This window comes from Gracilinanus agilis, chromosome 5 (genome assembly GCF_016433145.1).
Source record: "Gracilinanus agilis isolate LMUSP501 chromosome 5, AgileGrace, whole genome shotgun sequence".
Taxonomy (NCBI): Eukaryota; Metazoa; Chordata; class Mammalia; order Didelphimorphia; family Didelphidae; genus Gracilinanus; species Gracilinanus agilis.
In genome coordinates this window covers 204188841-204201247 of record NC_058134.1, presented here as the reverse complement: position 1 = coordinate 204201247, position 12407 = coordinate 204188841, and the positions used below count along the sequence as shown (strand labels likewise).

At 42.3% G+C, this 12407-nt stretch overlaps 1 protein-coding gene across 1 annotated transcript in view; it reads left to right on the top strand.

The window, feature by feature from the left end:
* The first annotated feature begins 6144 nt into the window (after positions 1-6144).
* PRMT8 (protein arginine methyltransferase 8) overlaps positions 6145-12407 on the top strand; it is a 161583-nt gene continuing 155320 nt past the window's right edge. Inside the window, exon 1 of the mRNA XM_044679091.1 lies at positions 6145-6219. Within this exon, the coding sequence (XP_044535026.1) occupies positions 6145-6219 (75 nt within the window). The remainder of the gene's footprint in view (positions 6220-12407) is intronic.

Sequence of the window (12407 nt, the reverse complement as noted above, 5' to 3'; positions counted from 1 at the left end):
AATGATATAAGAATTTGTACTCTTTTATATCAACCATTCATTGTGGATAATTGATCTAAGATTAGTATAGATCTAAGATTAATCTCTAACAAGATTGTTCAGAAATGCATCTGCTGACCCTTATACCCTTCTTCCTTGTGACAGGTTCTAGAAATCAATTTCTATTGTTTATGAGAACTGCTTAGTTACTGTCCTTCGGGCTGTAGGAATCAAAAAGATTCATCTTTTTTTTAAATGGAGTTCATGTTGACCCTTGAAAGATGCTAATTATAGCCCAGTGCTGGAATGAGCACTGTAATTAAAAGTTGCATATAGCTGTCCTTTATAAATTTCTTTCTTCAGGGAAATTAAACTTTTCCTCTAAGCAGTCTTTCCTTTGGGAAGTAGAAGCTTCCCTCTATATATCTTATCCAGGAAGTCCTTTCTAAGCTTTAGTTTCAGTCGTCAAGTGAAATTTTAGTCTGAGCTATTTCTAAAGAATATTATCTTGAGGTGAGTATAAGTTTAGGGAAAAATTACATATGATTATTGAATATTAGAGATGGAAGGAACCTTAGAAATCATCTAGTCCAACTCCATTTTAATAATGAAGAAATGAGTCTAAAAGAAGCAGAGGAATTTATCTAAAATCAGACAATTTGTCAATAGCAAAGCTGGAACTAGAACTTGGAGCTCCTGACTTTTCATCAGCACATCATATACTATTGTTTTGCAGTATCTCATGTAACAATATTACAGCCCTTTATAGAGAGATGTGAAATATGTTATATATCTTTTGCCTTATGTCTCTTCCCTCAATCCTCACACATATGAACAAATTTTGGGTCACTGAATTATTTAATAAATCGCAAGTTTTTACTGCTCAGATTTCTATAGATTCAGAGAATCATATGAGGAAAAAATTCATGGGCAATTCTGAGAAAGAAGTTTTTGGAGTTAAAAGGAATTAAAAGTGGTTCTTCTGAATGCTCAGAGAAGAGTGCATGACATTCAAGGAAGAAAAAAAATTATCATTAAGTAACACCTTTTCATTGTACCTGCTTGGAAGCCTGAAAGGAAAATGGAGACATAAGTTCTGGGAAGAGATGAGTATTGTCAGAGAATTTCAAGGTCTCTGGGACATAAGAATCTATGACCTTCAATTAGCTCATTGAACTGGCACATGCTAGAGTGGTACTAGATAGGTACAATGAAATGCAATAATAACATATTAAGTACTTACTATGTCCAGGCACTATGCTATGAGAGTCATATAGAGAAAAAACTTTTTTATTCATGTGAGGCACATTTATCAAAAATGATTCTCACAGTTATGAATCCTAGCTAAAGAAAGGTCAGTGCTCATTGGTAAAGAAATGATGCATCATTTAAAACAATTTTCATTTTAAAAATTATTTTTTAAACCCTTACCTTCTGTCTTGGAATCAATACTGTGTATTGGTTCCAAGGCAGAACAATGGTAAGGGCTAGGCAATGGGGGTTAAGTGACTTGCCCAGGGTCACACAGCTAAGAAGTGTCTGAGGTCAGATTTGAACTTAGGACCTCCTGTCTCTAGGTCTGGCTCTCAATCCACTGAGCTACCCAGCTACCCACTAAAAATTCTTAAGAAATACTAACAAAGCAACACAGAAAAAGATCATCTGTGAAACAGCAAATCTCTATTACTTACAACTTGCTTTTAAAAAAAGTTTGATAAAAAACAACATTGTTATAAAAACTATTCTGCTTGTATGTTACCTTCTGATTTTCCTTCTGTTCATGTTAAAAATTACTTCAGTGATCCTCTTTCTTCTCTTTGGGAGCAACACTCTTACTGGCTTCTTCCTCCTTAAGTGTCTTTGCCCCCATGAAAAAAAGAACAACAGAATCTTTAAAATTAATAAACATAAACATAACAAATCCACATATTTTCCATGTCCAAAAATGTATCTTGTTCTGTTCTTTACCTTGTGTTGAGAAGTGGACAGTATGCTTCAGCAGTCCTTTGTAATTGTGATTGGTCATTACATTGATCAGAATTCTTAAGTCTTTTAAAATTGTCTTTCTTTACAATGTTGTTATTGTATAATATTTTTTCTGGGTGTTGTTCACTTCACGCTGAATCAGTTCATATAAGTCTTTCTGGGTTTCTCAGAATCCATTCCTTTCACTAATTCTTAGAGTGTAATAATATTCCATTATATGCATATACAATAACTTGTTCAACATTCCCTAATTGACAAACTCTTTGTTTCCATTTATTTGATATATCCAAAAGAACTGCCATTAATATTTTTGGACATAGGGTCTTTTTCTATTTTCTTTCATCTCTGACATATAAGAGGGGGATCTCTGGGTCAAAGGAAATGCACATTTTAGTGACTTGTTTAGAGAATAGTCCCAGCTTGCTTTTCAGAATGGCCAGTCCATTTTATAAACTGGTCTACTAGCAGTGTACCAGTATACTGGTTTTTCCATAGGTCTTCTAACAATTGTCATTTTACTTTCTTTGTCATCTTTGCCAACCTGATGGTTGCAAAGTAGAACTTCAAGGTTACTTTAATTTTTATTTCTCTCATTTTCTTCTCCCTTTGTATTATTTTAATATGGCTGTTGGTAGCCTGGGTTTCTTCCTTTGAGACCTGTTTCTTCAGATCCTTTGACTATTTCTCTATTTAGAGAATGGACGCAATCTTTTTAGTTTGTCACTTGAATGTCTGTCTACTATTCTGTAGTCCTGGTAGATCTTTACAAGCATTCTACAGTCAATAAAGTTTAAGATTTTGACATGAAATTATGGGGCTAATTGTGAAAGATAATGGAATGTAGACCCTTAGATCCAGAGTTCTTTTGAATCTTGCCCATCCTCCTTTTCCAAACATCCCATAACAGAAATAAGATTACAATAGTTATCAAAAACTTTCTCAGAAAACATTTCATTGTTTCTCATGAAACCATTCCAGTGTATTGCAAATTTCCAAACTTGCAATAAAAATAAATAATTTATAATAACAAAAAGTAAATGATAAAAGTACAGATTCTCTAAGTTCCTTAAAGCTATGGATTATATTCTTCCTCCAATTTTCCTGCACACAGTAGGTGTGATAAAGGGTCTTGAGGTAATGAGGGAAGTCTTGGGAAGGGGTATATCTTATCATCTTTCTTAAATTTCAGCAAGTAGACAATGACTAATTTCCCCTGTGTCTAGGATTGAAACCTTACAAGCACTGCTCAATCATACAAGAGTCTTAGTGCCTTATAAAGAACACCTTGGCACTGATTTAGTAAGGGTCTATGACATCACCCTTCCCCCAGGATGCTACTACTCTGGGTAGCCTCAACCTCCTCCCTCCCCAACCCAGGAAGCTTATGAATTGGATGGTTCTGAATAGGAATGCCATGTGAATGCAACACTCTTCTCTCTCCACTCCAAGGGAAGCTGAGTTTGTACTTGGGGAAAAGCCAAGAAAAGCACAAGATTTCAGCAGAGAATCAAGGAAACACACCCACTGAGGTTCTCATAGCAACATAATTGTGCACAGGCAACAGCCTATTTTGGTGGAAGTCTGTTTCAGCTCCCCCTCCCTATCTGCTAGAGGAGGCACGATCTGAGGCAGCATGTTGTAATGGAAAGAACACTAGATGGAATGAGCAACAGGAAGCCTGTGTTTGAGTTTTGTCCCTGTCATTAATTAGTAGTGCAACCTTAAAACAAATCACAGGACCACTCTAGACTTCAGTTTCCTCTTTAGCAAAATGAGAGGTAGTTGGACCAGATGACATTTGGTGTAGTATGAAGACCCTGAACTTTTACTAGATCACCTTCTGACATCTTTGTCTCTGAAAGAAAAAGGCATCTAGAGTTGGTGTTCTTGATCTGAGAACCCCTATTCTCCCAGTTCCTTAATTTCAGTTCCCCTGTGAGTTGGTGAGATAGATATAACACTTTGATATTTTCAATGATTTTTTTTATTTCACCCATCAGGCGAACTCTCTTTAACCAATACAAGGTACAATCTCTTGATGCCTGCTTACCTTGTGTGATTCTTCCTTATGTCTTTCCATAAGTACTCCAGAGAGGGACCACTGAATGAACTGAACTGGAGACATTTTTCTGACTCAGTATCTTGGGGGCATCAATATACAAATCAGGCAATCCATCTTTTATTGTGATATGGCTATGCAAAGACATGTTTAGGGAGTCAGAAATAATATAAAGTCCTTTTATCTCCTCCCCCAGTATCTTAGTCAACAGGGATTAGGAGGTGGTTCGTTATATTCAATTTGGCTCTCTAATTCCACATACTATGCCTTTAACTTTAACCCTATGACCCATGACCATACTAGCCTTTGAACACCCCTTTTTTTCCTTTTAGGCTATTCTCTCTTCCATCCTTCTATCTCTCTACTATTTTAATCCCCTCTTATTTCCACTGTTTGTCAGCTTCCATCTATGCCTAGGTTCTCAACTTCCCCCCACCCCTTACACAAAGCACCTGCCTTGCCACCATGGGCCTGGGAAAGAAGAAAATTCAGTAAACTACTTCCAGAAGTGATTTGTAAATCAGAATAAAAACAGGAGAGGTGAATAGCTATTATTTCCAAATAATGGTGGGGAGGAAAACTAATGAACACTTTCTAATTTCATATCACTGACTAGAGGCTGAAAGCTGTCCATCTTTATAGACAGTAACCAGGGAAGCCTATTACAATGGAAAGAGAAAGAATACTGATATATGATGGTACTGGGTCTCCCCTTCTCTCAATATTTCTTCTTACCTCTGTGCCAATTCCCTTCTAACAGATGGCTTGTAATATGGAAGGAGATATTTTAAAAGTGAAGACTGTAATGCATTGTATAATGATGCACACTCTCTTCTGTCCATACTACTTTCAAAATGAGCAAGAGAATCCTAACTGGTGTGTGATACCCTCCTTTTCTTCCAGAAAAAAAATTGTAAAATCTTGCGGGGGGGGGGGGGCAGGAGAATGGGGAAGAGGATCTGAGTGTGTGTGGTGATGGGGGGTGGTCTAAGAAGTCTCCTAGAGACGTTTTGTGCATGTGTGTGTGGAGGGGGGGTGGGCGGAGATGAGAGGCACAGGAATTTATATTTAAACTTCCTTCTGCAACTGCCTCCCCACCCCCTACCAGTCGCTTTTACCCCATAGTCCCTTCAGTCTTGCTTTATAGTGGTGAATACCCCGTCAGCCTTGGACCAGCAAGGGGTAAAAAGAAGAAGCTAAACAAGTCCTCCCCTTTTCCATTCCCCTCAGTGTAATTCAGTGAAGGTTTGTCTTGGAGGGGGTGAGGGTCAGCGACAGACCAGAGAGAGTCAGAGGGGAGGAGGGGGTTGGAGAGGCGGGGTAAATTCTCTCTCTCCCGCCCCTCACATCGTTTCCCAGCTAGAGGAGGATATTTGCTCAACTCAGAAAGCCAGACACTAGTCCAGTGCCCGAGATTGCTGATCACTCCAGCGCGTTTTACTGTAGCAGGGAAGCGTCCGAGTCTCCTGAGCCACGTCCTCGCCTCCAGCTCAAGTTTTCCCGGAGAGCCTAGGCGTGTTTCTTTAGGCAGAGAGAAACAAGGAAACTGGGGGAGGCGGGAACTAGGGTAACAGATTAGGGGGGAGACAAGCCCCTGCCCCGCCGCCTCTCGGTGCCCCGGTGGCCTGCCTTCACCACTTCCACCTCCCACCCCACCCCCACTCACCCAGCTCAGCCCCCGAGAAGACGCAAGGAGAAAGGGGTGTTGCTTAGCTCAGCCGAGCTGCAGAAGTTAAGAGGAGTTACTGGCTGCCTTTGGGCTGCTGTACTTCCCCAGAAGCGGGGTGAGAAGCAGCTGTGCATTTGAGGCTACCTCCCTAAGCAAACCCGCAGCGTGTGTGGAGTGGGGCATGGTGGGGGTGGGGGGTGGGGATGCAAGAGAAGAACTTGAAAGTGTGTGAAGGAATCAGAAGCAAATGAGAAGGGAGGAAAATAAAAGAAAGTGGAGACTGCTGAAAAGACTCAACCGTGGTTGATTTTTATCCCGTGTGTGCTCCAGATACAGTGTCTAGGTTCGGGTTTTGTTTTGGGGTGGGGTTTTTAGGGGCCCTTATTTTTAAAGCCACAACAGCTCTCCCTTTCTCTACTATCTATATATCTCCAACCCCTTGCTGGCTCTTATGGGCATGAAACACTCTTCCCGCTGCCTGCTCCTAAGGAGGAAAATGGCGGAGAACGCTGCCGAGAACACCGAGGTAAGGAGGCGAGAGAGCCAAGGTCCTTGGCGACCCCGGCCGCTCAGATCTGGAACCACTGCTGCTGCTGCTGCTGCTGCTGCTGCTGCTGCTGCTGCTACCACTACCGCTGCTCCGTATCAAGCGCCAAACTTTCCCTAGCTCCATCCTGCTTGCTTCTGCTGTTGCTCTGTGTGTGTGTGTGTGTGTGTGTGTGTGTGTGTGTGTGTGTGTGTGTGTGTGTTGTGTTGGGGGTAGGAGGAGGGATAAGAGAAAGCAAGGCAGTGCATGTACCAGACCCTCTCCCCCTTGAAAATGCCAAGAAGCAGATACCACCCTCATCACCTTCTTATACCATTAGCCTGCAAGCTCTCCATCCTCTTCTTTTTGGTTTTGCAGCTCTCTGGCTGCATGCAGGTCTTTCTCTTCTTTTACTTTGGGCTCTGCATATTTTTTTTGGTTGGGGGAGGGCGTCAAGACAGGATGAAAAATCAAGCAGTCAGTTTCTCCTTCTTTGCAGTGGTTTACCCCCTTCTGGGTTCCCTCACAGCAATCCTTCGGCCTGAGCTGTGAGCCTTGAGTACTCTGGGTTGTACTTCAGGACCACGGATAGATCCTTCAGTCTCTGAGCTAATCCGGCTTTGGTCTAAAGGTCTCTGGAAGAGGGAGGGGTGGGTTACAGTTATAGCCTCCTCCTTCAGTACCAAGGACAGCACCATTGCAGTTCTCAGGAATTTGGGGGCTGGGAGATAATGCTGGAGTTTGTGACTGCAGCTATAGGCTCCATAAACGCCTGGAACAAATGCCCCCCGACTCAATGCAGCTCCATCTTTGTTTCTGTTTTCGGCCCCATTTGTCTCCCTCTCTCCTTCTTTTCCACTTCCCTCAATTTTACCTTCTAGTTGACCGGGAGCACTAGTCTCCTCTTTTGACCCAATCCTCGGCCTGCGATTTTCCCCAAAGAGCAGCTCCTAGCTAGAGTGGCGAGCGTCACTGACCCCCTCATCTTTACAACTGTAGTGAATTAAGGGGCATTAGGGCACCTGTGGTCATGAATGAGGTTAGCTTCCCGGGAAAGCGCGGCATAAGAGAGTCGGCGAGGGCTTGGGGTATGAGTGCGGAGACTGCCCCCTTACTTGCCGGCAAGAAAAAGAAAGAGAAAACTCCAGGTTCTATTAATAGCATGTGATCTGGTTGGGCTGCCACACATTTCACATAATGCTACCCAAGAGCATGGGAGGGACGGGGAAGAGAATAAGAGAACTATTTCTTTATTTCTCCCTTTTATCCTCTATCTTTTGTTGCTTAACACCCGCAGCAGCCCCACGTAAAGCACCCATTTCGATTTCTCCGCAGAGGCTGTAAGGAACGCAAAGCTCTGTTCTCTGAACGATACCAGAAGCAGCATGTATCTGGGAATCGTCAGTCTTGAAATACACACGCTCCGGGGGCTGAAGTGTGGGAGGTTGGGGGAGGTGCATGAATGCAGCTGTGAGGTTTGTCAGCAATAAGGTCTTCGTTTAAGGTAGACTCCAATCCCTTTCTCTCTCTCTCTTCGACCCCTGAATCCTCAGACAGGGAATTTACAAAATTGTTCCACCTGCTAGATGGTCGAAATGACCCTTTATTCATGCCTTCTGATTCATACGTCTAGGAAGCAACGCTCGGTTAGCTAGTTACTAGCCCTTTAAAGCTCAGCCTTTCTGCTTGCCCATCCTTGTCTTCCTGACATTTGTAGCAGAGGTTGCTAAAAATAGCGCAGAGCCCCGGACTGCACCTCTGTAAAGTGTGGGCCAGCCAGGCACGTAGCGGGACCCAGCCACCAACAGGCTGCTGGGAGGCGAAAGGAGGCGGAAGGGGAGGGGGTGCTCAACGGGAGGGGAGGGGGGAAGCGTCAGGATGCTAGAGGAAGAGATACTCAGAAGCCACTGCCACCATTCTTCCCGCTTCTCTAGGTTTTGTTTTTAAAATAAAGTTTCCGCTCCTGTGTAAACTCTCTCCTCCTCCCCATCCTGGATGCGCAGTGTCTGGCTGGGAAAGGGCGACAGCGGCTCTGATTTCCGCAGTCTGCATTGGGTAGCCAATATAAAAAAAGCTACAGCCCACCTTAGCTACGGTTGCAAGTTGAGCCCGGCTTTTTACTGCCTTCTCTTGCCCCCTCTTCCCTTTCCTCTCCCCTTTCCTTCTCTTTCCTCCTTCCAATCCCCACCCCGGCCCACGCCCCGCGCCTTTCCCATGAGTCTCACATGCAAGCTTTGCTTAAGGCTTGGATGAAAACAGTATCATACTACTGCGTAGAGCTAACAGATCGCTGGCTGCCGTAGCCGGGTGCCAAGGGTTGATGGGCTGACCCGCAGCCGAGGCTGGAGCAAACTCCAGTGAATTCGAAACCCAGAGTTCAGTTCTCTCCACCTTCCATTGGCTACTGGCAAACTATCTTCCTTATAAACGTGGAACGAATCTAGGTACCTCGTGACGGTCACTTGGTCGACATCCAACTAGTTACCTTTCTAATGAGTCTGATGCAGGCATTTCCCAGGTTCAGTTCCGAAGTCTTGTTGTGAGTTCTTGCGGAGTGAGTGAGATCTGTGAACGTGTTTTTAAAGGGTGACTAGAGTGAATGGATGATTGAAGTAGTTTGGAAGGAGGACTTGTAGGGGAGATTCTGGGGAGAGAGAGAAGAGACAGAGACAGAGACAGAGACAGAGACAGAGACAGAGAGACATTAATGAAGAGGAGGCTGTAAGGCCACTCTAAAGTAGTAGAACACTGGACTTGGAGTTTGGAGACCTGGAAATGGATTGTTGGCGCTATATGACTTTGGGCAAATCATTTAGTCTTTCGAGTCTCCGTTTCCTAGCTTTAGTTTCTTTGTAAAATAGGAAGAAGAATATTTTTACTATCCACCTATGGGAGTTATTTCAAGGATCAAGAGAATTAGTAGTATTTAGTAACTGGTGCAGCTAAATATAACTGGTAGGAAAGGGAGGAGAAATTGAAGAATGGAAATACCAACAACTTCATTGTAGAATCTTTGCTTAATCACTGGCCAGTGAACTGAAAATTAGATTTGATATGACTTCCTCAGGTAACTTTAGGCAAGCTTGAATGAACGATGGAATTGCAATGGAATTAGTTGACCTGTATTTGACTCCTAACTCTGGCTCTGACAGCATGACCTTGAGCAAGTCACTTAAAACCTCCTTGAGTCTTCCTTTCTACATTTGTAAGATGGAGATAATAATACTTCTACCTGCCTAGTAGGACTGTTGTAAAGAATGCACTTTGTGAAAATAAAATGACTATACAAAAGCAATTTATATATGTGCAAAGCAGCTCAATATAGTAGATAAAAGTGCTCCTCTGGGAGTCAAGTTGACTTGGATTTAAGTCCCATCTCTGACAAAGTTTGGTTGAATGCTCTTGGGCAAGTCACTTGACTTAATTTCCCCCTGGCAACTCTCTGGACTCGAAATTACAAAAGAATGACTGATATTTGTGGCAGAGGATTTTCTACCACAGAATTTTCCCTAGACTGTAGAAACCAGAAGTCTGCTTTCCTCTCTCTCCTTCCCCTAAATGTAAATGGGACTTTTTACTATTCTTTCCAGGCCTCATCACCTCAAGTTTTTATGTAAATTATAGGTTTTACTCCAAACCCCAAAACGTAGAGATGAGTGAGACCTCAGAGAGTATTTGGATAAGGAAAGCCCAGGGGCATTAAGAGACTTGCTTAAGATCACACAAGAGATAGGATGCTGGTCTTCTGACTTCAAGTCAGTTTCTTCACTAAAGGATGCTGTCCCCTCCCCTGACCAAAGGTACTCAAGTTCAAGAGACCATAAGTGCCTAAGGAGTTTGATTTTACTTAACCTTTGTGTGCTCCCTATCCTCCTTCAAGTTCTGAGTTTGGACACAATAGGATCTTAATCAGTATTTGCAGGACTGAGTGGAAATATTGAATCTGAGGGTAGCTGCCCCAAGATCTGAGAGTAGAAGGGCTTCAGCAACTTTAACACAATGAATGAATGAGTACTCTTGGGTTATTCATACTCCTTTTCAAGATCTGGCAATTACTGACTCCTACTTTGGGGCCCTCATTTGAATTACAGATAAATGGATTAATCACAATCCACAATTCTGAACTCTGAGGGCTAATGGCCCCTTCAGAGCTGTTCTTTGCTTTACTGAGTCCCTGTGAATGAGTGGTGCTTTCTTGTTCCTGATGGCTGTCCTACTGGGGCTTTAATAACCTAGGAGAACCAACTCTTCACCTCCTCCAAGGGATTTAAAACAGGTTTAGTGAAAGTATCACTTTGGAGACTCAATTTTAAATATTTCTATGTTGACTCTGGGAATTATGGCTTTAAAAAATCTGCTTTAATGAAAGGACCTGGGACTAAGTGAACTGGCAGAGTGAGGAAAATGCTTAACAATTCTTTGTTAAAATAACTCTTGCCTTCTGCTTGATCATTGATTGTCTCAGTGATCAGGCAGAAGAGCAGTAAGAGCTAGGCAATTGGGGTTAAGTGACTTGTCCAGGGTCACACAGCTACAATGTGTCTGAGGCCAAATTAAAATTTTTAACCCTTTATTTTTAAAAACCTTGTCTTCCTTCTTAGAATCAATATTATTTACTACTGGTTCTAAGGCAGAGGAGTGGTAAGAACTAGACAATTGGAGCTAAGTGACTTGTCCAGGGTCATATAGCTAGGAAGTGTCTGAGGTTAGATTTGAACCCAGGTCGTCCTGAGGCTAGTCCTGGCTCCCTATTCCTTATGCTACCTAGCAGCCTTTCGGTAACAATTCTTTAGACACATGAAGGGGATTCTACTTTCCCATGGTATAACCATCAATGAGTGACTGCTTGCTGTGCTCTGTGTTAGGCTCCTATGGAATAAAAAGTATGAGATCTGCTCTGTATTCTTGTGGAACTAGCTGATAATCTAGCAGTAAGTTAAGTAAAACACATTAAAAACATTATTAATAAAACAGAGTAGCATGTGAAAAATGAGAGATCAGGATTGCTACTTAGAATTGTTCAAGCGTCTAGCCTGACTAGAAGTGTGGTGCTGTAGAACATCACCTGCCAAACCTTTAATTTATAAAGAGGTCTGGGAAATGACTTGGCCAAGATTACACAGCTAGTTAATGGTTTAGCTGAGACTCCAACCCAGGGCTCTTGACTTATATTATACAGCTTTTCCTACTGAATCAAAATGTACCCCATGGTATAGAATCTAGGCATGAATTTAGGAGCCAACAGAAAAGATTTAAAAAATGGACTGCATATTTTGGTCAGCTGCTTTGAGCTGAACTATGTGGGCCTATCATCATGTTTTAAAGGTTGTTGTTTCTCTTGGCAGAAGCAGATTGAGGCAGAACACCCTCTCACTGCTTTGTGCCTTTTCCAAAAGCATCAGAATTAGCATTGGTAATAATCATGATGCTTATATTTATATAGTACTTTGAGGTTTACAAAGTGATACCTCACAAAACTCTGGGGGCTAGGTAATAAAAGAATGATTTCTTCCATTTTACTGATGATATACTCAGTCAGTATGGATCTGGAGTGAAAGAATCTGGGATCAAATTCTGCCTTCCACCTACCTCTTGTACAACCTTGGACAAGTCATTGAAAGGGTCAGCCTCTCAGTTTTCTCATAAAACAAAACAAAACAAAACAAAACAAAACAAAACAAAACTGAGGAGTTGGGCTAGAAGATCTCTAAGTTCTGTTTCATCCCAAAGCCTGACTGCTTTTCTATGAGCTGTCCCAATCTGAGCCCCAATATCTTCATCTGTCAAGTTATTCTCCCAACCCCACAGGGTTGTTGTGAGTAAAAGGGCTTCGGGAGGTGTCACAGAAAAGTGAGCTGTTATTATCTTCCACCTTTCCTATTTCTGCAATTAATAATGATCTCTCCATCCATACAGCAGAGAACTCAAGGTCATTGTCTCTTTGTTACCACCAGCACTGGTCACACTTGCCTAAAGGATTCCTGAGGGTTAAGGGGTTCGTGGCATTTTCATAGCAAATGCAATTTTCCAGAGAACTCTAGACTAGCTGATATTTATCAAAAACAGCATTGCAGTTTCATCCAGGAGGGGATTTGAATCTCTAGTTTCCCCACAATGCCATGTGAAGAAATTGTCACTTACCATTTCAAAACACGTGAAAACTCTTTATATCTTACACTAGAGCGTCT